This window comes from Triturus cristatus, chromosome 1_1, assembly GCF_964204655.1.
Source record: "Triturus cristatus chromosome 1_1, aTriCri1.1, whole genome shotgun sequence".
NCBI classification, from domain to species: domain Eukaryota; kingdom Metazoa; phylum Chordata; class Amphibia; order Caudata; family Salamandridae; genus Triturus; species Triturus cristatus.
The window spans coordinates 1,129,554,347-1,129,580,978 of NC_140579.1; the positions used below are offsets into that span (position 1 = coordinate 1,129,554,347).

Consider the following 26,632-nt stretch of genomic DNA (forward strand, 5'->3'; position numbering starts at 1 on the left):
CACTCTTGTAGCGCGCGAAAGCGCTACCAATGACGGCCCTGGACGCAATGTTTGGCCAGCCCTTGCTGAAAAGTAGCGCAGCAATTACGCCTCACGCGCTCCTCCAAATCGCGCTCGCCTCTTTTCCGGCACAGGCAGTACAAGGGTTTTGCTGCAGGCATCAGAAGGATGATTTTCTGCTCACGGCGGTTCGCATCTGGTCCATCAGTTGGTGAGCAGTCGCGTCGCCGCGGTTCGATTCAGAATAGAGTCAAGTTGTTTCAGGTGAGCCGTGACTTCCATGCCCACGCCCGGTGTAATTTCCACGTTGCGCCCGGCCTAATAGGGGGGCCTGCTTTACTTAAGTTGCTCTCCCAATGCAATCTCTAGGCGTTTTTGGTTGTGCCGAGATATACACTTTGCTGGTTTGGTAACCGGATGGCCTTCAGGCTTCAGCAGTGCAGCGGGGGCCTGCCGTTCATTGAAGACTTATCTTAAGTTGCTCTCTCCGATCCACGCTCAAAACCCCTGGGCGTGTTTGTATATGGTTGTGCCGGGGATTTATACTTTGCTGGTTTACAGGCTGCTTATGCACAGTATGTAACTGGATGGCCTTCGGTGGCGCACCTGGAGCCTGCTGTTCGTCGAAGAAGAGGTTTTTGACCTGTTCTCCCGATACACACTCAAATCTCTGGGCGTTTTTGAATGTGGTTGGACTTGGGATATACTTCGCTGGTTTCCGGCTTCACGTGCACAGTATGTAACCGGATGGCTGAGGGGGCCTTCGGCAGCACAGCGGAGGCTGCTTTGGTTTCTCACAAGTTAATGGCAGCAGAGTGGCCAGCCGCCTAAGCGCCGACCGAGGCAACAAGGTCTATTACCCCCAGGTCCCTCCGTCCTCGACACCGTCAGTGACAAATGAGATTTACTATCTCAATGACATTGAGATAGTAAATCTCATTTGTCACTGACGGTGTCGAGGACGGAGGGACCTGGGGGTAATGTCCTATTACTTACCGGTAATCTTCATTACTCCGGGTCCCGTAGTCCTCGACACCGTCATGACTTCCCTCCCTCCCTCCCTGTCTGCCGGCCTTCATTGGGGCTTGGTATTTCAGGAGGAATGCTGGGACGGTACTCCTTAAGTACTCCCAGTGGGAGGGGGAGGGGTAGGTCCAGCATTCCTTCGTTCTTTTGTCTGTCATTGAGATAGTAAATCTCATTTGTCACTGACGGTGTCGAGGACTACGGGACCCGGAGTAATGAAGATTACCGGTAAGTAATAGGACATTGCTGCGCTTTGGTCGTAATCAGGTAGTAATGCTTGTTCTCAAATGCTGTCGGATATGGAACAGCTGTAACGTTCTTTTTTTACTGCGATGTGTGGGGATTTTGGGACGCAATCACGTATAGCGTGGTACTACGATCAGCATGATTGAAAGTTTGATGCCCATACAGGCCAGGTATGTTATCGAGATACATAATCGGTATCGCCATGGCAACACTGTCCATCCCTGGTTCGACCCAAAATGGCCAGGCGGCGAAAATGGCGGCCGCCTCATACATGATGTTCATGTTTGAGTGGTTGGTTGCAGCACTTCGTGGTAATGGTTCAAACAAACAAAATGGTTATTATGCCTTGGGCGTCAGTTTATTATCACAAGCGTTTATGTATTGTCCGATAGGTTCAGTATTTAAGGATGCAGAACCAGCGTTTCAGATGGCCCACCTTTTCACTGTTATCCCATGGTGCAGGCAAGTCAACGCGATGTGCTCATTCGCACTTATTTACTTATTGCATTTACAAAATGTATATTGCTTCGTGGCTGTTTTATTTAAAGCGAAATTTCCATTTTATTATCGGAGCAATGTGCGCTTATTTGCTTGCAGCACCTACACGTGCCGGGTGTTCCCATGGCCGCGCCGTGCAGGGGACAAAGGGGATAGCTGATTGGCACCTATTGGCTGACTGCAGGCTCGACCAACGCAAACCAGCAGCGCGGCCTCTTGCTGCTCATCGAGGTCGAGGATATTTCACATTCTGTAATTGTGTGAGGGAAGTTTTTTTTGTTACAGGGCGTCTAGAGGAAGCACAAGGGTGCTAATTCACATCCATTCCGGAGGTATCTTGGCCACCAGATGACACTAAAGGCCATTTAGGTTTGGCAAAGGCAGCGCTTGAGTGGAATGGGCAACCGTAAGTCAATGGTTATATGGTTTTGTAGTAGTGAATTGTTGAAGAGGGAAGTTTGCCTTATGGTACAGAGGGTTTCAGGCCACCAGATGGCACTGACCCACTGTTGCTCGATAAATTAGGACGTCACAATGAATATTTGCACGTCGTTTTCAGTGTTGCGGCCTAAACATGAGGGCACTACAGGTATTTTAGGATTACAGTCTCTTATTTACACCTAATTCGGCTATCTGCTAATCTACTATTCCGCGTCAGGGCAATGCTGTGTGTTTTTGGGATTGCTGTTTAATTTATTTATGCGCCAGACTATAACAGGGTGTGAGAGGCCCTAACACATATCTCAATTGCCTCAGGCCTATACCATAAATTCATTAGTCAGCTGACTCACGGACTCCGGCTGCCGCAGTGAGCATCTGCGTGATAGCATGATGGCTGGGTAAGCCTTGGGAGAGCCTGTGAGACACATATACTGATCAGTCAGGCGGGCTGACAAATGTGTTTAAAAGTATTTTTAAAAATCACACCAGTATAATTAAGGGAGTAGCCCTGGGGTGCTGTGCGCAGCCCTCCACAACGGCGAGTTCACATGGTTAACACTTACTTGCACTAGTTAATAGACCAATGTAAAACTAGCATTCCAATGATACATGCGAGAAATATTTGTGCCCGAAATTTGACAGTGAGTTGAGATTCAAAATTCGAGTCCGAGACTTAAGCTCACACAATCACAGGGCTGCGGATGCCATGGGCGGCAATCTGAGGGATAGCCCCGGGCGCCACAAGCTCTAGCTACGCCTCTGGCCAGATTGACCGTCTCCAACCCGTTGTCCTTCCCATCACCTCGTGAAGAAGGACCTGACCCATTGTGGAATGCGTTGTCATCCTCTATCCCAAAATATTTTCTGGAAGCATATGCTAAATATGTTCCTTAATAAATCTATTTTTCTTCTCAACCACCCCATTACTGTGGGAATAACAATACTGATGTTTCACACAATGATTTTCCAAATGTTATCTCATGGCTTAAGAAAGCACTATATTTTATTATTAGTATTACACATTTCGGGGAGTCCTCTCAAATTAAATTTACCAGGTTTTCTTTCACAGCCACTCTGCTGACCACTGTGACAAAGTCTGTTTTCCATCTTGAACATGAATCCATCACCACAGTAGGAAAATATCTGAAAGTTTGCACTCGGTATCCTGGGTGGGATTCCTATGATGAAGCATGCCACCAACTAGGTTGGTGGGTGAGGGTTCTTTTTACAAATCTATTGGTTTTTTGCACACACTTTGTTGGATGCAGAATTAATTTTGTGAGCCCGTTCTTTTTGATTGTTTATAAATATTTTAATAGACATGATCTGTTAGTGCCATGTTTAATAAAGCAGACCTAATTCTGGCTTTCATTTATATAGCTTCACTATTTTATCAAACTGGTTTTGCAACTGATATAAACAATAAAAGATACATTAATACGTCATACAAAAAAAATCTGTACTTTTCTTATTTTGGCCAATACTGTTAGGGCCAGAATTTCATCATGCCTGTGTTATTTTACGCAATTACTTTGGTTTTCATTAGTGGATTTCTCAAATAGTAGGTGTCTTTGAGCTATGTGGATATAGTGATAGTGGATTAACAGTATTTGTAATTATATTCTTTCTCTTCACTTTTTGTTTTCTGTGTAGAAAATTCAACAACTCTCAGAAGGATCTATGTTTGGACATGGGCTGAAGCATCTTTTCCTTAGCCGTCGTCGGTCCAGAGAACGGGAGCATCACAGCTCACAGGAATCATATCAACATCAGTATGGCATGTCTGACCATGAGTCACCAGACGAGAAAGAACGCTCTCCCGAGATGCACAGAGTATCATATGCAGTGTCCCTCCATGATCTCCCAGCCCGACCCACAGCCTTCAACCGGGTGTTGCAGCAGATACGCTCTCGCCCTTCCATCAAGAGAGGGACAAGCCTCCACAGCAGTAGTCGTAGGAGTAAGAGTGGGCCATCTGAGCCCCAAAAGGGGAGCCCTCTTTCCATTCGAAAGGCCCCCCAAGACAGCAGCCTTACAGCCATACTGCACCAACATCAGGGAAGGCCGCGTTCATCTTCTAATACTGACCCCACGCTTCTGACTGCTGACTCTTCACCAGCCTACCTGGTGAACGAAGAAATGGAACAGACTCCTGACAAGGTAAGACTTAGGATTCAAACACAGCTCAGAATGGTTGTGCTTGTCCATTATCCTCTTCTAACAATGAACCTGTTTTTAGGTCCCGCTACAGAGAGCTTTTTAAGTTGCTACTAATTTTTTAAAAGCGAACTCTGTCATCACACACACAATCATTTGTTATAAAAGCATTATATGTGTAAAGCAATCCTCGTTTCTTCCCATTAGAGCAGATAAAAAAAAAACTTAGCATTAGAGTGAACCTCTCACCTCACAGCTCAGTACACCTGACCCCAAGATGGCCGGCTGGCCGCCCTAATGTCTCAACACTTGTGGAACTTAGGGCAGTAGCCTTGGAGTCCATTATCTCGAGGAGCAAATACAATTTCCCGTTTCTACTCCCCCTCCTCCTTTCCATATGCCATTGACTTCTCTCACCCTGCCACTGACTGTTGCCTCTTCTTTTGCCATCCCAGGAGCGCTACAGGAGTTCTCTCTTTGCTTCCCCACTCCTCCTCCTTTCCCTTGCTCCCCTCTTGCTAGCAGGTCAGCAGACAGTGGTGCAGCAACTCTTCACTCCATGCTCTCTCCTCCTCGCAGATAGATTTAATTTATTTGTTTTACTTTGCTGACAGTTAATACTAATACAACTAACTCCGCGTTTACCATTGACTCCACTATTACAATTATAACCACTAGCACTATAAGTACCACCAATGCTACCAGCATCGCTAGTACCATCATTACCACCACCACCTATACTGGGGGAACAGCCATTACAACGCGGTTTTTACCACGCGCAGATTTTACATCGCATGTGTTACAACGCTTGCGATGTTACAACGCAATGCCATTACAACGCAAGTCTTTACATCGACTTGCGCTAGATGGCGTGCAAACATTACAAATAGTGTAGTTTACTATCCCAACACCTTCCCTACTGTTACGTGGACTGGAGTTGGAATAGTAAATTACACTTTTCTAATGTTAGCACGCCATCTAGTGCAAGTCGATTTAAAGACTTGCGTTGTAATGGCATAGCGTTGTAACATCGCATGCGTTGTAACGCATGCGATGTAACTGCACGCGTTGTAATGACACGCGTTGTAATGTCATACATCCCCTATACTGTGATGAACACATTACCAACGCTACCGCCTGTCTCATTACGACCACTACTATTGCCACCACCCAATACCATTACGACCATCAATGTCTTCTCCAATACGAACATTGTCACTACCACCATTACCACTGCTATCATCAATACCACTACCACCATGAGCAATATCACCCCCTTCAAATTATGTCAAGTATTTCAACTTGACCGTTGCGCACTGTATCCTATGGCTATTGCTATAACATTTCTAAATCATGATCTGACATTTCAACAAAATAAACTTTAAACATTAATCAAAACATTCATGAAATAAAACTCCATACAGAGATAGACATTGTATGTTAATCACTTCATGTACGTGATTTTAATCCATTGTATTCACAAAAATATTCTCTTATAGCATAATTTCTTTGTAGACAATGTGTAATGTCCATAAATTCCGTTTCTTTGTGATGTCTTTATATTTAACGTGCCCAATGCATTTCGGGCCCCATTGGCCCTTCCTCAGGGCCTAAAAATCTGCAAATCATACAAACAACGCAATTTTAATGCAATCCTTTCATGTAATGCGCAGGGGAACATAATGACAAATTAACATTTCAATATTCATGATTGATTGTGCATCAAATGGTTCACAACAGCACAAAATATTTTCCTTAAACCGTCTCCGTTATTCACAATTCTAACTAGTTGTTTGTGAAAAAATAAATAAAGTCAAAAAAAGAGTCAGATTACCGTGTGTTAGACCTGTCAGCCCTTTGGGTGGTCCCTCCTCATCATTATTTATTTTGTCCCACTTTTGCCTCAAACCCTGTTTGAATTTTTCCTTTTTGGGAACCACCAGACTTTTTCGTGTTGCTACAGATTCAGGGAGCCATTTTAGCTACCCCTGAAACTTCTGTCTGAGGGCCTGGAGCACAAGATGGTGGCCACCTGTGACATCACCAGCATCCACTGGAACCTACCAGCACCTTCCAGAACATTCCAGGAGATTCCAGAACCCTGTGACCGTTGGAGGCGGTTTAGAATGTTGGGAGGTTAAGACAGAGTGTTGGCAGTTGGAGCTGGCAGTTGGCACCTGACTGGTGAAGAGAGAGGAGCACAACAGTGAAGGAGGAAGGAGTGAAGCAGCAGGGGTGGAAACTTGTGCCTGGAGTGGGGTCCATAAACCCACCCTTGATACTTGTCCCTACTGATGGATCCCAGCCTATAGCCCTGTGTGGGAAGAAGACAGAAAAACTCATCCTAAGGACCTGAACAGCAGGAACAGGCCTTAGAAGCAGAAAGCAGCAAGATCCTGACCTGGAAACTGGTTTCCCTGGAGTCCGGCGTCGAGTAGCCTGAGACCTGGAGCCCGAGGTGGAGAAGCGGCGCTGACTGAAGTAGCAGACGTCGTACCCGGAGCCGCCTGAGGTCGTGAGAGGGCGCCGACGGAGGTCGTGAGGAATACCAGAGGTCGAGGAGGAAGTGAACCGAGGTCGAGCGAGCGGCGTCATCGGAGGAGTGAAGTCCGCCCTCCGGAGTCGTCGGAGACCGAGGTAGAGGAGCACCGGAGGTCGGGGGTGAGGATCGCACTCCGGAGTCGCCCGGAACCTGTGTGGAGGAGCACCGGAGGTCGGGGGTGAGGATCGCACCCCGGAGTCGCCGGAAGTCGACATCGAGGCCAGGCCGGCCGACGTCATCGGAGCCGAGAGCGCCATCGGACCGGAGCCGCCCGAAGTCGACATCGTGAAGAGACTGCCCGACGCCGTCGAATCGGAGGTCGAGATCGAACCGAGGCCACCGACATCGGACCGGAACCGCCTATCGGCGTCGTCAAAGAACTGACATTGTGCCGAGGCCGCCGAGACCGAACCGGAACCGCCTCACGGCGTCGACACGACTCCAGCGGCGTCGGAACATCAGAAAAAGGGCAGTAAGTGGAGTAGAGGGCGCCTAAGGCCCTGTGGAGACCTGAGAGACTGCTCTAAGGGGCTAGGGAGGTGCTGAAACCAACCTGACTGTGCAAGGGGTGAACTGGGACTAACCTAGAGAGGTTGTGTGGAGAGAGAAAGCCAGGGCACTGGTATTCCCCCCTTTGATCTACCTCAGCTTAGGCCTCAGCCTTGTCCCAGCCAGGGAGTAGCCCCCCCTCAAGCCTTCCACAACCCTACAAGCTGTGCCTGGGCCAAATCAGCCCTTAAGAATTGAAGTGTCATCTGATTACATGAGTGTTGCTGTATACTTTTAATTATTTATTGGGGGTACTGTATTTATTGAGTTTTTTACCTATTTATTGCTTCACTATATTTATAGGTCCACAGGACTTGATGGTGTACAATATTTATTGGTACAGTATTTATTGCCTCAAAGTATTTAATTGTCTGTATATATTGCACTTGTATTTATGCCCTGTTATTTATGATCACCCCTATTTATTTCATCAAACAGCCAATATTTATTTGACCTGCACTAATTGAAACTTGTATATTGTGATTGACCTATTTATTTTTCCAATCAGCAACTAAGAGAAAAAGATAAAGAAAGAATATTTTCATAATTTTTACGGTGTAGAGTCGTTTTTGGAACGGATGCACGCATGGTTATTGTATGGGTATATTGTATGCTTAGCACTGCGCCTGTTTCCTGACCACTCGAGCCAAGCTACCACAGTGTGTCCGGAAGACCACCACCACCCTTTCAGAGTGGGAGTGGGCGTTTTCCAACATAAATTGGTGTTCAGTGGTGGGATAGAGCTGTGCCTACATATACTCAACAATAACTGTGGGTAGTCCATAGGCCTACACCGGGAGTTTTCTCACAGCGGCCTTCCTAATTGTGGGTTTTTGTTTTTTCCAAATTTACTCTGGTGGTGGGAGGAGGTATTACTAAAGGTACCCCCCTGCATTGTTACTGCACAAAACCTGTCCTCTAACCTGAGTGGGCAAGATGGAGTTTGTACTAGAGAATCTAGAAACGTACACTGTGGCCCAACTCAGGGAGTTTTGCCAGCGGGAGGGGGTGTACTGTCCCCCAGGAGCAAAGAAGGGTGCACTCCAAACCAGCTTAAGGGCTTGGGGGGAGGCACGCCGAGAAAGCAAGGCTGAGGAGGAAGACAGGGATGGAGAGCCTGACCCCGAGGGGGCTGAGATGTACCAACCTGAGGTGGGGAACCTGTCAGCAGGGCCCAGGACACTTTCTAGGAAGGGCAGCACTGTCTCTAGCGGGGGCTTATCCAGCGTGGAGTTAGCAGATCGGAGAGAGAAAAGACAGCTCACATGGGATTTAGCAAAGCTGGAGAAGGAGAAGGAGGAACAGAGGTTGGCTCATGAGACGGAGAAAGAGAGGATGGCTCATGAGATAAGACTGAAAGAGATAGAGCTTCAGATCCTAAGAATTGGGGCACCAACTGTTCCTACTGGTGGCAGCCAAATCCAAGAGTCCACCAGGGAACCCAAACCTTACCTGCCAAAGGACATAGTAGCTAGCTATGGGGTGGGTGATGACATCGCCAAGTGGCTAGCAGCCTATGAGGTCTCGTTGAGGGCCCATGGGGTTCCAGTGAAGTATTGGGGAGGAGGATTGTATAAGTACATGCCTCCCGCTGGTAGGGATGCTTTATTGGCCCTCGAAGAGGATGAGCAGACCCACTACCCCACCATGAAACTGGCGCTCATCAGAAAGTTTGGACTAACACCTGAAAAGTACAGACAGAAGTTCAGGGGTAGTCACAAACTGGGCACGCAGAATTGGGTGGACTTCCTGGACTATGCAAAGAAGGCACTGGAAGGTTGGATTCAGGGCAGTGAAGTAAGGAACTACGAGGAGCTGTTTGACCTAGTACTGAAGGAACACCTACTCGAGAAATGTTTCCCTGAACTGCGGCAACACCTGGTGGATAGCAAGCTGACCAGCCCCCGGAAGCTTGCTGAGGAGGCGGACATTTGGGCTAGTACCCGGGTGTCCACAAGGGGGACTGGAGGGGATACTCAAAAGGCCGGACAGGGCGCCCCCCAGAAGAAAGAGGGAGGGGAAAAGAAAAAGGAGTTCTCCAAAGGCCCCCAAAATAACTTCCAAGGGAAGGGAACAGGATTCACCTCTAAGGCTAACCCACCCAGAAACCCTAATCCTGGCCAGAGTCAGCAGCCAAGGGTTGTCCATTGCTACGAGTGCGGTGGCGTTGGACACTATAAAGGAGATCCGAAGTGTCAGAAACGATCACCCCCTCCCACTGGAGGAAAGCCCCCCGGAGTAGCTAGTGTAGTGCTCGGGGATGAGATGCCCTTAACTAAGGGAAGGGAGTGGGCGGGTGTCACTTTAGTGTCCCTGGGAGAACGGGAGATGGTTCCTAAGATCCAGGTGCCCGCAAATACCGCAAAGTATGGGCAGTGGATCACCATCAACGGCCAAAGAGGGGAGGCTCTGAGAGACACAGGAGCCAGTATGACTATGGTGCGTAGCCAACTGGTGTCTCCAGAGCAGGTAATTCCCGATGTACTCCACCCAGCCGCGATGGCTGACGGCAGAACAGGTCACTATCCAGTGGCCGAGGTTCCCTTTGAATGGGGGGGGGTTGCAGGTTCACTTCGAGTTGCCGTAAGCCCTGCCGTGCCAGTCGATTGTCTGCTGGGCAATGACATGGAGCACAACGCTTGGAAGGAGGTGGAATACCGGACTCACACCGAGATGCTGGGTACACCTGACTGGGCCTGTGTTAGCACAAGGTCCGAGACTACCCGAAGAGGGAGTTCATTCCGGCTGGAGCCTGGAACAAAGGCCCAGCCAGCTGCCAGTCAAGGGAAGAACCGAGGACAGGAGGAGCCTGCCTCGGCGTCTCCACCCCGTAGGACGGATAGGCCACCGGAGGTGGTGGACCAGGAGTCTGCGGAGGGGGACGTTACCAACCTGGAGGACCTACCCATCCCGGCCGAGTGGCACGTGGAGGGAGGCCCGTCCAGGGAGGAATTCTGCCAGGGCCAGAGGGAGTGCCCTACCCTTGAGGGGCTGAGGCGACAGGCCGAAGCCCAGGCAGCAGGGAACGTTGAAGGGAACTACAGTGTTTACTGGGAGGATGGCCTCCTCTACAGTGAACCCAAGGCACCCCTACATGGATCGTCACGAGCCTTGGTAGTTCCTCAACGTTATCGAGCCTTCCTTTTAGAGTTGGCTCACGAGATACCATTGGCAGGACACCTGGGGCAAGACAAGACCTTCGCCCGTCTTGTCCCACACTTTTATTGGCCTCAGATGAAAGTGTCGTCCGATACCTACTGCCGGACATGTGTGTCTTGCCAAGCCAGTGGGAAAACAGGGGTGAAGCTGAAAGCTCCCCTGGAACCACTTCCTGTCGTTGGCACCCCCTTTGAAAGGGTGGGCATCGACATTGTGGGTCCATTAGATCCGCCAACTACAGCTGGTCACAGGTTTATCCTGGTTCTGGTGGATCATGCCACACGGTACCCAGAGGCAATACCTCTGAGGACCATAACAGCACCTGTTGTGGCAAGGGCCCTGATGGGAATCTTTACCCGAGTGGGTTTTCCCAAGGAAGTTGTGTCCGACAGGGGGACCAACTTCATGTCAGCGTATATGCGGGCAATGTGGAAGGAGTGTGGAGTGACCTACCGGTTCACGACTCCTTACCACCCCCAGACCAATGGTCTGGTGGAGAGGTTTAATAAAACCTTGAAAGGCATGATCAGAAGTCTGCCTGAAAGCCTGCGGAGGAAATGGGACGTCCTCCTACCCTGTTTACTCTTTTCATACAGGGAAGTGCCACAGAAGGGAGTGGGCTTCAGCCCCTTCGAGCTTCTGTATGGGCACCCTGTACGTGGACCTCTTAACCTGGTGAGAGACGGATGGGAAAGAACTCCCAGAAAGCTCCCCCAGGATGTGGTGAGCTACATGCTGGCCTTCCGGAGCCAAATGGCTAAGTTGTGGAAGCAAGCTTCTGACAACTTGGAAGCCAGCCAAGCAGTGATGAAGGCGTGGTATGACCACAACGCTCACCCGGTGGAGTTGGAGCCTGGCCAGAAGGTGTGGGTGATCGAACCAGGAGAGCTTAGTGCCCTTCAGGATCGCTGGTCAGGACCCTTTGAGGTTTTGGAGAAGAAGGGTAAGGCTACCTACTTGGTGGACCTGAAGACCCCTCGTCAGCCCCTGCGGGTGCTGCATGCCATCCGCCTCAAACCCCACCACGAGAGGCCCGAAGTCATCTTGATGATGGTGACTGACGGAGGAGAGGACGTGGAAAGCGAGCCTCTCCCTGATCTGTTTGCGTCTCAAGAAAAGGATGGGTCGGTGGAGGGAGTGATACTCTCCCCATCTCTAACTCCTGAACAGCAGGAGGACTGTCGCCAGGTCCTGGGGCAGTACTCTTCGTTGTTCTCCCTTGTCCCGGGTAGGACTCACCTGTGCGTCCATGACGTGGACACAGGAGACAGCCCACCTGTGAAGTCCAAGATCTACCGGATGTCAGACAAGGTGAAGGCCAGCATTCATAGTGAGGTCACTAAGATGCTGGAGCTAGGAGTGATTGAACCTTCTAGCAGCCCCTGGTCCAGTCCGGTGGTGTTAGTACCAAAAGCTGCACCACCGGGTGCCCAACCAGAACTGAGGTTCTGTGTGGACTACCGGGGACTGAATTCAGTGACAAGAACTGATGCTCATCCGATCCCTAGGGCGGATGAATTGATTGACCGGCTGGGAGCTGCCCAATATCTCAGTACCTTTGACCTTACTTCAGGGTACTGGCAGATCTCGTTGACTGATGGAGCAAGGGAAAGGTCAGCCTTCTCCACGCCCAATGGCCACTACCAGTTCTGTGTGATGCCCTTTGGGCTCAAGAACGCACCTGCCACGTTTCAGCGCCTGGTAAACCAGATCCTCACCGGAATGGAGAGTTTCTCTGCTGCTTATCTGGATGACATAGCCGTCTTCAGTAACAGCTGGGAGGATCACTTGCGTCACCTGCAAGCTGTTCTCCAGGCCCTGAGACAAGCTGGATTGACGATCAAGGCCAGCAAGTGCCAGATCGGGCAGGGGTCGGTAGTGTACCTTGGACACTTGGTGGGTAGGGGAACGGTGCAGCCCCTCCAGGCGAAGATCGAGGCCATCATGGCCTGGGAACCCCCCAAGACACAGACTGAGGTCCGAGCATTTTTGGGCCTCACGGGATACTATCGCCGCTTCGTGAAGGGGTACGGTACCATCGTAGCCCCTCTCACGGAGCTCACGTCCAAGAAACAACCTCGACGGGTAGTCTGGACGGAGGCTTGTCAGCAAGCCTTTGAGAAATTGAAGAAAGCCATGTGCGAGGCCCCGGTCTTAAGGGCCCCAGACTTTTCCAAGGAGTTCATTGTCCAGACAGATGCATCAGAACATGGCATTGGGGCAGTGTTATCGCAACTCAACGAAGAGGGTCTGGATCAACCCGTGGTCTTCCTATCCAGGAGACTACTTCCCAGGGAACAGAAGTGGAGTGCAATAGAGCGTGAAGCCTTTGCAGTGGTATGGGCTCTGAAGAAGTTGCGGCCATACCTGTTTGGCTCGCACTTCCTAGTTCAGACCGACCACAGACCCCTTCGTTGGCTGATGCAAATGAAGGGGGAGAATCCCAAGTTGTTGAGGTGGTCTATTTCCCTACAGGGGATGGACTTTCAGGTGGAACATCGGCCTGGAATGGACCACGCCAATGCAGACGGTCTCTCAAGGTATTTCCGCCTTAGTGATGAGAACTCCCAAGGGGTTGGGTAGCTCTCCCCACTTTCAGCTGGGGGGGACGCGTGTTAGACCTGTCAGCCCTTTGGGTGGTCCCTCCTCATCATTATTTATTTTGTCCCACTTTTGCCTCAAACCCTGTTTGAATTTTTCCTTTTTGGGAACCACCAGACTTTTTCGTGTTGCTACAGATTCAGGGAGCCATTTTAGCTACCCCTGAAACTTCTGTCTGAGGGCCTGGAGCACAAGATGGTGGCCACCTGTGACATCACCAGCATCCACTGGAACCTACCAGCACCTTCCAGAACATTCCAGGAGATTCCAGAACCCTGTGACCGTTGGAGGCGGTTTAGAATGTTGGGAGGTTAAGACAGAGTGTTGGCAGTTGGAGCTGGCAGTTGGCACCTGACTGGTGAAGAGAGAGGAGCACAACAGTGAAGGAGGAAGGAGTGAAGCAGCAGGGGTGGAAACTTGTGCCTGGAGTGGGGTCCATAAACCCACCCTTGATACTTGTCCCTACTGATGGATCCCAGCCTATAGCCCTGTGTGGGAAGAAGACAGAAAAACTCATCCTAAGGACCTGAACAGCAGGAACAGGCCTTAGAAGCAGAAAGCAGCAAGATCCTGACCTGGAAACTGGTTTCCCTGGAGTCCGGCGTCGAGTAGCCTGAGACCTGGAGCCCGAGGTGGAGAAGCGGCGCTGACTGAAGTAGCAGACGTCGTACCCGGAGCCGCCTGAGGTCGTGAGAGGGCGCCGACGGAGGTCGTGAGGAATACCAGAGGTCGAGGAGGAAGTGAACCGAGGTCGAGCGAGCGGCGTCATCGGAGGAGTGAAGTCCGCCCTCCGGAGTCGTCGGAGACCGAGGTAGAGGAGCACCGGAGGTCGGGGGTGAGGATCGCACTCCGGAGTCGCCCGGAACCTGTGTGGAGGAGCACCGGAGGTCGGGGGTGAGGATCGCACCCCGGAGTCGCCGGAAGTCGACATCGAGGCCAGGCCGGCCGACGTCATCGGAGCCGAGAGCGCCATCGGACCGGAGCCGCCCGAAGTCGACATCGTGAAGAGACTGCCCGACGCCGTCGAATCGGAGGTCGAGATCGAACCGAGGCCACCGACATCGGACCGGAACCGCCTATCGGCGTCGTCAAAGAACTGACATTGTGCCGAGGCCGCCGAGACCGAACCGGAACCGCCTCACGGCGTCGACACGACTCCAGCGGCGTCGGAACATCAGAAAAAGGGCAGTAAGTGGAGTAGAGGGCGCCTAAGGCCCTGTGGAGACCTGAGAGACTGCTCTAAGGGGCTAGGGAGGTGCTGAAACCAACCTGACTGTGCAAGGGGTGAACTGGGACTAACCTAGAGAGGTTGTGTGGAGAGAGAAAGCCAGGGCACTGGTATTCCCCCCTTTGATCTACCTCAGCTTAGGCCTCAGCCTTGTCCCAGCCAGGGAGTAGCCCCCCCTCAAGCCTTCCACAACCCTACAAGCTGTGCCTGGGCCAAATCAGCCCTTAAGAATTGAAGTGTCATCTGATTACATGAGTGTTGCTGTATACTTTTAATTATTTATTGGGGGTACTGTATTTATTGAGTTTTTTACCTATTTATTGCTTCACTATATTTATAGGTCCACAGGACTTGATGGTGTACAATATTTATTGGTACAGTATTTATTGCCTCAAAGTATTTAATTGTCTGTATATATTGCACTTGTATTTATGCCCTGTTATTTATGATCACCCCTATTTATTTCATCAAACAGCCAATATTTATTTGACCTGCACTAATTGAAACTTGTATATTGTGATTGACCTATTTATTTTTGCAATCAGCAACTAAGAGAAAAAGATAAAGAAAGAATATTTTCATAATTTTTACGGTGTAGAGTCGTTTTTGGAACGGATGCACGCATGGTTATTGTATGGGTATATTGTATGCTTAGCACTGCGCCTGTTTCCTGACCACTCGAGCCAAGCTACCACAGTGTGTCCGGAAGACCACCACCACCCTTTCAGAGTGGGAGTGGGCGTTTTCCAACACCGTGGTAAAGTGAAGCCAAGAAAACGCTCATGTGCTCAGGAAAAGTGAAACGTGGAAAATACCGACCTCTTAACCACATTAACACCCAGTACCTATGAGTGTGATTAAAAACCTAATAATATCCAAGAGCCCAAATATCACCTATCGTAGTGGTAACAAATCAAAAAACCATGAATAAACGCCAAAACTCGTCTCACCAAACTTCTTATTTATATCCGGCTGACTTATGGAATTCCACCTATTGCCTCGACTTAAACTCCTAGAAAAAATAAATAAATAAAAGGAGTCCGTGACTACCTAAACGCGAACCTACTTCAAAAAAGATTATCACATGAGTATATCGCTGTTTTACCTTCTTATCCGACCAACGGGACTTATATCCCAATTCAATCCGTGTAAGTCCGACGTCGTTCAAAAAGATTGTTTCTTAAACACGCCGTGGAAACATCTCATCCCAACATGTATTATCTCCTGAATTGAATCTTCCACTACACGCCGGTAACAGCGTGTTTAAAAAAAACTAAACGTGGAGTGCTCGAAAAAGAAAAAGGACTACTAAAAACTAGAACCACTCTATGTTGGGAGCCATCTTGAAATGGTACACTTCCAAACTCTAGTTAAAGAAACTCGAATCGAGAACTACAGCGAACGAACAGTAACTCAAAACTCCTTACATGGGGGCCATCTTAGCCTTGTGCAAAATATAGCCAAACGTGAATCTTCATCTTTTGTTATATCTTTACTAAGTGAGTGAATCCTCTCCCAATACTCATGTGTTATGGATATCATATCCCCAGAACGCTGATGTTAGTTGGTTAAAGCTCAAGATAAACATGAAAAAAGAGGATAATACGAAGCAGTAGTGGAAAATAAATAAACGAAAAAAAGAAGAAAAAGCACAAAGAATGTGTATCAGTGAAATAAACAAATCAATGTGGAGACTTACGGACTTATATTATATTACTGTTTTTACCCAGTTCCATATTATGAATGCATAAACACTGTCAGTACTGGTTTCTCGGCTAATTACAATCTAAATCATATAAATTCTATACTGTTGTTTTAATGCCAATCAGTTCTTTGATTAAGGCGCCTCTCAGCCTTAACATTAGGTACATTACAGGAAACACCCTAAATCTACTTTGTCGTTGATCCATTTTGGATCCTGAGTTTCCAATCTTCTTATCCAGAAAATCTCTCTTTGAAGTAAAGTTTTAGAGAGATCTTTACCTGGTGTGGGTTCAACCCTTTCTATTACCTGGAATTTCAATTGAGATATGTTATGACGAAATTTCATCCAATGTACTGATAAACTACTTTTGGTGTTTTTGTTACGAATAGTACTTTTGTGTTCTGAAATTCGCGTTTTGATTTTCCGTTCCGTTTTTCCTATGTATAATGATCCACATGGACATTTGATGCCATAGATTTCATTATTAGAATTACAATCTGCATTATGCCTTATTTTGATGATTTCTCCAGTATGAGGATGTTGTATAGTGTTGCCACACATCACATTATTACAATGTACACAATTTTGACATCTTCACATTCCTTTAAACTCTTGTATGGGTGATATAGGCTGATTTTTGAGCAATTCTTTCAAGTTCCTGGATCTTTTGTACGCAAAAATAGGTTTGTTCATGAATAAATCTTTAAAATCACTCTCGTGTTCAATTATTTCCCATCGTTTGTTAATGATTCTTTTGAGTTGACTTGAACACGTGGAAAATGTTGAAACAAACACTTGACTATTGAGTGTCTTTTTTGGTTGGACTTCTAAAAGCACATCCCGGGGTATAGCTGTCATCTTAGAAACGGCTTGATTTAAAATAGTTTCAGGGTATCCCTTAGACAAATATCTCTCTTTAAGGATTTCCAAATTTTTTTTAAGCGAGTTTTCTTCTGAACAGACCCGCTTAGCTCTAAGAAGCTGGAATATGGAAGATTATGGATCAGATTCTGTGAATGAAAACTATTGAAAAGTAATGCGTTGTTTTTATCGGTGGGTTTATGAAACACCTCCGTTTGTATAACATTATCTACAACTGTTATCAAAACATCCAGGTATGATAATGATTGCTTATCTATGGTATGCGTGAGTTCTACATGTTCCTCACATTGATTCAATTGTGCAATTTTATTTTCTAGAAATTGCCTGTTGTTCCCCCACATGAGGAAAATATCATCAATATATCTACAATATAAGAGCAGGTTGTCTGTCCATTCCTTGTCTGAATTAATGAACCTCTCCTCGAACATGGCCATGTAGGTATTAGCGTAAGCTGGGGCCCCAGCAAAGCCCATTGAAGTGCCTTTTAGTTGTAAAAAATATTTGTTTTCCCATTCAAAATAACTGTGATGAAGACAGAAATGTAGCATCTCCAAAACAAACACTTTGTCAGCTCCTATGGTATATTGCTTAAGTAAAGCCCATTCAACTGCCTCCATACCTCCCTCATGGGGAATTGAAGTATATAATGTTTTTACATCCATAGTGCATAACAGAATTTCTTTGTCCAATGAGATTGAGCGAAGTTTTTGAAGGAAATGTGATAGTGTCTTTTACATAGGATGACCAATTTTGAACAAAAGGTTGTAGAAAATAATCTATGTATTGTCCGATAGGTTCGAAGATCGTCCCACACCCTGTAACGATCGGTCTGAACGGTGGATTTTTTAAGTTTTTGTGTATTTTTGGTAACATGTATAATCCAGGTCTTTTGGGGTTAGTGACTGTCAAGTAATTTTTGGTGGTTTGAGTGATCCATCGCATCTCAATAGCTTTAGCAAGTATGCATTCCAAGGTGACTATCATCTGTTGAGTGGGATCTTGGTCAAGTAATAAGTAAGTGTTAGGATCTGAAACATGTTCACTTACTTTAGACATATAAAATGTCCGATCCATAACCACTGTTGCTCCACCTTTATCCGCTTTCTGAATGACTATTCTGGTATCCATTTTAAGGGATTTCAAAATGTTTTTATCATGCTGTGTAAAGTTTATCTTGAGCTTTAACCAACTAATATCAGCGTTCTGGTGATATGATATTCATAACACATGAATATTGGGAGAGGATTCACTCACTTAGTAAAGATATAACAAAAGATGAAGATTCACGTTTGGCTATATTCTGCACAAGGCTAAGATGGCCCCCATGTAAGGAGTTTTGAGTAATTGTTCGTTCGCTGTAGTTCTCGATTCGAGTTTCTTTAACTAGAGTTTGGAAGTGTACCATTTCAAGATGGCTCCCAACATAGGGTGGTTCTAGTTTTTAGTAGTCCTTTCTCTTTTTCGAGCACTCCACGTTTAGTTTTTTTTAAACACGCTGTTACCGGCGTGTTGTGGAAGATTCAATTCAGGAGATAAAACATGTTGGGATGAGATGTCTCCACGGCATGTTTAAGAAACAATCCTTTTGAACAACGTCGTGCTTACACGGATAGAATTGGGATATAAGTCCCGTTGGTCGGATAAGAAGGTAAAACAGCGAGATACTCAAGTGATAATCTTTTTTGAAGTAGGTTCGCGTTTAGGTAGTCACGGACTCCGTTTATGTATTTATTTTTTCTAGGAGTTGAAGTCGAGGCAATAGGGTGGAATTCCATAAGTCAGCCGGATATAAATAAGAAGTTTGGTGAGACGAGTTTTGGTGTTTATTCATGGTTTTTTGATTTGTTATCACTACGATAGGTGATATTTGGGCTCTTGGATATTATTAGGTTTTTAATCACACTCATAGGTACTGGGTGTTAATGTGGTTAAGAGGTTGGTATTTTCCACCTTTCACTTTTCCTGAGCACATGAGCGTTTTCTTGGCTTCACTTTACCACGATAATCTGACTCTTTTTTTGACTTTATTTATTTTTTCACAAACAACTAGTTATAATTGTGAATAACGGAGACGGTTTAAGGAAAATATTTTGTGCTGTTGTGAACCATTTGATGCACAATCAATCATGAATATTGAAATGTTAATTTGTCATTATGTTCCCCTGCGCATTACATGAAAGGATTGCATTAAAATTGCGCTGTTTGTATGATTTGCAGATTTTCAGCCCCTGAGGAAGGGCCAATGGGGCCCGAAATGCATTGGGCACGTTAAATATAAAGGCATCACAAAGAAACGGAATTTATGGACATTACACATTGTCTACAAAGAAATTATGCTATAAGAGAATATTTTTTGTGAATACAATGGATTAAAATCACCTACATGAAGTGATTAACATACAATGTCTATCTCTGTATGGAGTTTTATTTCATGAATGTTTTGATTAATGTTTAAAGTTTATTTTGTTGAAATGTCAGATCATGATTTAGAAATGTTATAGCAATAGCCATAGGATACAGTGCGCAACGGTCAAGTTGAAATATTTGACATAATTTGATTTGATTTATGACCTGTTTTAGACAGCATGTCAACCATTGCAGCACGCCGTTTTTTCTAAAAAAAACACAAAAAGTATACAGGAGTTTAGTCTCAGGAGTGCTCCTCTTTTCAAATTATTTCATAGCTCTGTCTAACCCACGATATCATTTGACACTATCACAAGTTTAATGGAAAATAGAGCAACGACCTTGGCATATACCAATGAGCAAGCCTCAGAAATGTATTCACTAATACACAAAGTTAAATCTTTCAATGTGCAGGGAAACGCGTTACAGCAACAACTCAAACAATTGGAATTTCTCACAAGGAGGCAATTGAATCAACGCCTCCACGCCTCTACATTGGTACAATATCATCGAGCCAAAAGAATTCCGAGGGGTTTAAGACTGTCTATAAAACCAATGTTGTTTAGATTTCACCTCAAAAAGGATTTTATGGACCGTTGGTACGCAGTACTCAATAAATGCTCCCTAGACCCCATTTTACTATTAATAGAAGAATTGGCTGTAGTGATTAAGGAAATCACTGAGGAAATTTCGGTTATTAAAACGGATCTTGAATCTAGAATGGATACAGATGACTGGAATAAAACATTAGAAGATACCAACAGTAAATTGGAAGCATACTCTAAGGAACTTCAAGAAGGCAAACTCAGAAAATATAAAAGAGACACTTTGGACTACAAACTCAATGAGGTATATACGTGGGCGGAAGTTTATGCCCAAAGGAGAACATATTTTAAAAGGAACACTAACACTTCCTCAGAAGAGAGCGTAGCAACTGAAGGTGATACCCAAACTAATAGAGCGCCTCCTAGGATTGAAAAGTCTAGAGATAAAACACAACCTGAATGCGAATTACCAACTACCTCAGCCTCTGCTTCCAAGTCTTTTTTAGCAGAGGAGACCGATATCAGCCAACCGCCAGGAAAACAGGGAGGAAAATCAGGAGAAGTCAAAGAAAAACAAAGATTGAATTTGAGAAGCCAGAAAATAACTTAGTTGTGAATATTTCATCAATTCAACTAACCTTTAAGCAAAAAAAACTTCTAAACAAAGGATTAGGTTATGTACCAACGTGCCATTCTACTACATTGGAGAACGAAATAGAGTTATTTAAGTTTATGAGAAGTTTACGTTTACGTTATTTTTTTTGCTACATTACCAGAAACTGAAGTGGAGAGGAAAGATCCTGAATGTATTGAATTTAAAAAGAAATCCATATTTAAAGCACCAACTTTTCATAACATACTTGATGCTTTCGAGAATTTAGTAAAAAATGACCTTTCAAAGATCAAAGTTAAGGGATCAAAAAGAAGGAACTTTACACAGCATGATAAAAACATTTTGAAATCCCTTAAAATGGATACCAGAATAGTCATTCAGAAAGCGGATAAAGGTGGAGCAACAGTGGTTATGGATCGGACATTTTATATGTCTAAAGTAAGTGAACATGTGTCAGATCCTAACACTTTCTTATTACTTGACAAAGATCCCACTCAACAGATGATAGTCACCTTGGAATGCATACTTGCTAAAGCTATTGAGATGTGATGGATCACTCAAACCACCAAAAATTACTTGACAGTCACTAACCCCAAAAGACCTGGATTATACATGTTACCAAAAATACACAAAAACTTAAAAAATCCACCGTTCAGACCGATCGTTACAGGGTGTGGGACGATCTTCGAACCTATCGGACAATACATAGATGATTTTCTACAACCTTTTGTTCAAAATTGGTCATCCTATGTAAAAGACACTATCACATTTCCTTCAAAAACTTCGCTCAATCTCATTGGACAAAGAAATTCTGTTATGCACTATGGATGTAAAAACATTATATACTTCAATTCCCCATGAGGGAGGTATGGAGGCAGTTGAATGGGCTTTACTTAAGCAATATACCATAGGAGCTGACAAAGTGTTTGTTTTGGAGATGCTACATTTCTATCTTCATCACAGTTATTTTGAATGGGAAAACAAATATTTTTTACAACTAAAAGGCACTTCAATGGGCTTTGCTGGGGCCCCAGCTTACGCTAATACCTACATGGCCATGTTCGAGGAGAGGTTCATTAATTCAGACAAGGAATGGACAGACAACCTGCTCTTATATTGTAGATATATTGATGATATTTTCCTCATGTGGGGGAACAACAGGCAATTTCTAGAAAATAAAATTGCACAATTGAATCAATGTGAGGAACATGTAGAACTCACGCATACCATAGATAAGCAATCATTATCATACCTGGATGTTTTGATAACAGTTGTAGATAATGTTATACAAACAGAGGTGTTTCATAAACCCACCGATAAAAACAACGCATTACTTTTCAATAGTTTTCATTCACAGAATCTGATCCATAATCTTCCATATTCCAGCTTCTTAGAGCTAAGCGGATCTGTTCAGAAGAAAACTCGCTTCAAAAAAATGTGGAAATCCTTAAAGAGAGATATTTGTCTAAGGGATACCCTGAAACTATTTTAAATCAAGCCGTTTCTAAGATGACAGCCATACCCCGGGATGTTCTTTTAGAAGTCCAACCAAAAAAGACACTCAATAGGCAAGTGCTTGTTTCAACATTTTCCACATGTTCAAGTCAACTCAAAAGAATCATTAACAAACGATGGGAAATAATTGAACACGAGAGTGATTTTAAAGATTTATTCGTGAACAAACCTATTTTTGCGTACAAAAGCTCCAGGAACTTGAAAGAATTGCTAAAAAATCAGCCTATATCACCCATACAAGAGTTTAAAGGAATGTGAAGATGTCAAAATTGTGTACATTGTAATAATGTGATGTGTGGCAACACTATACAACATCCTCATACTGGAGAAATCATCAAAATAAGGCATAATGCAGATTGTAATTCTAATAATGTAATCTATTACATCAAATGTCCATGTGGATCATTATACATAGGAAAAACGGAACGGAAAATCAAAACGCTTATTTCAGAACACAAAAGTACTATTCGTAACAAAAAATCCAAAAGCAGTTTATCAGTACATTGGATGAAAGTTCGTCATAACATATCTCAATTGAAGTTCCAGGTAATAGAAAGGGTTGAACCCACACCAGGTAGAGATCTCTCTAAAACTTTACTTCAAAGAGAGATTTTCTGGATAAGAAGATTGGAAACTCAGGATCCAAAAGGGATCAACGACAAAGTAGATTTAGGGTGTTTCCTGTAATGTACCTAATGTTAAGGCTGAGAGGCGCCTTAATCAAAGAACTGATTGGCATTAAAACAACAGTATAGAATTTATATGATTTAGATTGTAATTAGCCGAGAAACCAGTACTGACAGTGTTTATGCATTCATAATATGGAACTGGGTAAAAACGGTAATATAATATAAGTCCGTAAGTCTCCACATTGATTTGTTTATTTCACTGATACACATTCTTTGTGCTTTTTCTTCTTTTTTTCGTTTATTTATTTTCCACTACTGCTTCGTATTATCCTCTTTTTTCACGTTTATCTTGAGCTTTAACCAACTAATATCAGCGTTCTGGGGATATGATATCCATAACACATGAGTATTGGGAGAGGATTCACTCACTTAGTAAAGATATAACAAAAGATGAAGATTCACGTTTGGCTATATTTTGCACAAGGCTAAGAAGGCCCCCATGTAAAGAGTTTTGAGTAATTGTTCGTTCGCTGTAGTTCTCGATTCGAGTTTCTTTAACTAGAGTTTGGAAGTGTGCCATTTCAAGATGGCTCCCAACATAGAGTGGTTCTAGTTTTAAGTAGTTCTTTCTCTTTTTCGAGCACTCCACGTTTAGTTTTTTTTAAACACGCTGTTACCGGCGTGTTGTGGAAGATTCAATTCAGGAGATAAAACATGTTGGGATGAGATGTTTCCACGGCGTGTTTAAGAAACAATCCTTTTGAACGATGTCGGGCTTACACGGATAGAATTGGGATATAAGTCCCGTTGGTCGGATAAGAAGGTAAAACAGCGATATACTCATGTGATAATCTTTTTTGAAGTAGGTTCGCGTTTAGGTAGTCACGGACTCATTTTATTTATTTATTTTTTCTAGGAGTTGAAGTCGAGGCAATAGGGTGGAATTCCATAGGTCAGCCGGATATAAATAAGAAGTTTGGTGGGACGAGTTTTGGTGTTTATTCATGGTTTTTTGATTTGTTATCACTACGATAGGTGATATTTGGGCTCTTGGATATTATTAGGTTTTTAATCACACTCATAGGTACTGGGTGTTAATGTGGTTAAGAGGTCGGTATTTTCCACGTTTCACTTTTCCTGAGCACATGAGCGTTTTCTTGGCTTCACTTTACCACGGTAATCTGACTCTTTTTTTGACTTTATTTATTTTTTCACAAACAACTAGTTATAATTGTGAATAACGGAGACGGTTTAAGGACAACATTTTGTGCTGTTGTGAACCATTTGATGCACAATCAATCATGAATATTGAAATGTTAATTTGTCATTATGTTCCCATGCGCATTACATGAAAGGATTGCATTAAAATTGCGTTGTTTGTATGATTTGCAGATTTTTAGGCCCTGAGGAAGGGCCAATGGGGCCTGAAATGCATTGGGCACGTTAAATATAAAGGCATCACAAAGAAACGGAATTTATGGACATTACACATTGTCTACAAAGAAATTATGCTATAAGAGAATATTTTTTGTGAATACAATGGATTAAAATCACCCACATGAAGTGATTAACATACAATGTCTATCTCTGTATGGAGTTTTATTTCATGAATGTTTTGTTTAATGTTTAAAGTTTATTTTGTTGAAATGTCAGATCATGATTTAGAAATGTTATAGCAATAGCCATAGGATACAGTGCGCAACGGTCAAGTTGAAATACTTGACATAATTTGATTTGATTTATGACCTGTTTTAGACAGCATGTCAACCATTGCAGCACGCTGTTTTTTCTAAAAAAAACCACAAAAAGTATACAGGAGTTTAGTCTCAGGAGTGCTCCTCTTTTCAAATTATTTCAATATCACTCCCTTACCACCACCATCAAATGCTTTACATCCTTCATCATTATCACAAAGTCAGTAGGTCTGGCTTTAATGAGCTAACACATGCAATAACAAGTTCGAACATCACATGCAAATACAGATTTATCAATACATGAAATAAACAAAAGTTATTTTAGCTCATCAAAGCCTTGACAATCTTCCTAAGAGATGTACTTAAACGTATTCACAGCTGAGAAAGCTATGTATGGAGACTATTTTTGTAAAATGAAAATGAATAAGTTGTGCTGCAAAGAAACGGTCTTCGGAGTGTGGCTGTCATACATGTATTTGCATGTTGAATAATAAAAAACGCTGCTAATTCATTTGCTGAATAATTTACCACTGCAAATACCAGTCATTACAGTTAGTATTTTTTTAAAATATCTTATTGCTTTTCATGGTTTCTCACAAGCATTTCTTTAAGTAGGATACCGCTGTTTGTTTGACTATAAGCCCTACCATTAGATATCCTCTACATTAATATGATTGGTAATTGACTGCTTGATATGGTATCTCAGTGCAAGAACGACATTTTTTCAACCAATATTCAGTGCATTCTTAAATTGATTAAACACACTTTGGGCAATATATATGTTTATTATTTTAGAAAAACATTCTGCAAATGTCCCAACCGTCCTATATGAGAGCCTATATTTCAGAACGATCCTTTATTCGAAAGTTCAACAAGGCAGGATTATGCCACTTGTATTCATTTTTGAGTGCGGGTCCACTTCGATGCCATATCTGTGTCATGTGTATACTGGCGGAAAAGTTGGAGTATTTGGATCGTTTTATAATCACTGTACTTTTACTCATTAAATGTAAGGTTTTCCTATATGTGACAGCTGGAATCTGAAGGTTGCTCACAGATCTATGCAGCAGACACTCAGCCCAGTGAGATACTGCCTGGCAGATTAATTTAATTGCAGGGGTCATGGTGCGCGAGAAAAGCAACATGAATTAGAAGGTGGCCACAAGTAATTACCAGTGGCTTATATTATTTCAAGCATTGCACCCATCACTATTTTTGTTTTTCTCAGTGCAGAGGGCTGGGTATAGCAGGTATGACTAGATGTGGGCTTGTGCTCAGTGTGTCACAGAATTTAAGCTAATCTCACTGACGAGGCCTAGTTAGACCGAAACTGGTGTGGGTTTGTTTGTGCTCCTTTTTAGAGGGGGCCTTTTATTTCGGGCTGGGCGGCACCTATATGCAGAGGACCAAGGTTGATTTTCTTATCACTATTTCCTGTATGAGGTAGCATCTTGAAAAAAGTAACAATGGACTAAGATTTGGTCCCAAGTAATTACCTGAGACTTAATTAATTCATGCATTTCACCTATCACTTTTTAGGTCTGGTGAGACTTTTAGTAAGGGCTTCAGAAAATGCTACCACTGTGGTCTAGAGCTTGCGGTTACGCGCGCGCGCTTATGAGCAGATGCGCCATTCGGCTTTCCTCTCTCGTCATGGGTCATCAGCTTTCAAGATACGAGAGCTTTCTTTCACATTCCTGAAGTCGATAGCTTCCTTGTCATTTGCGTTACTAAGCAATCCTGGGCGGAGCCAACTGTTAAATTAAATGAATCAGGTTATTCGTGTTTACAAGCATCTCCTGAGAAACGCGGCCAAACTTTCAAATGACTCCGTGGTTTGAAAGTTTCGCCGCATTTTTAAGGAGATGCTTGTAATCAGCTTTCAAGATAGGAGAGCTTTCTTTCACATTCCTGAAGTCGATAGCTTCCTTTTCATTTGCCTATATATCCCTACCTTTCTTCTACCCCTCTACCTCTACTCTACCTATCTTCTACCCCTCTACCTCTCTTCTACCCCTCTACCTCTACACCCACTCTCTCACAGACACTCACTCTCAGACTCTCACAGACACTCACTCACAGACGCTCTCTCAGACTCTCTCTCACAGCCACTCTCTCCCAAACTCTCACAGACACTCTCAGACTCTCACAGACACTCTCTCAGACTCTCACAGATACTCTCTCAGACTCTCACAG

At 44.4% G+C, this 26,632-nt stretch overlaps 1 protein-coding gene across 1 annotated transcript; it reads left to right on the plus strand.

The window, feature by feature from the left end:
- The first annotated feature begins 45 nt into the window (after nt 1-45).
- LOC146871729 (transmembrane and coiled-coil domains protein 2-like) lies at nt 46-19,379 on the plus strand. Its single transcript, XM_085599770.1, has 3 exons — nt 46-264; nt 3,865-4,371; nt 19,252-19,379. Exons 1-3 carry the CDS (start codon nt 169-171, stop codon nt 19,264-19,266), a joined length of 618 nt encoding a protein of 205 aa, XP_085455896.1. The 5' UTR covers nt 46-168; the 3' UTR covers nt 19,267-19,379.
- Nucleotides 19,380-26,632: the final 7,253 nt, after the last annotated feature.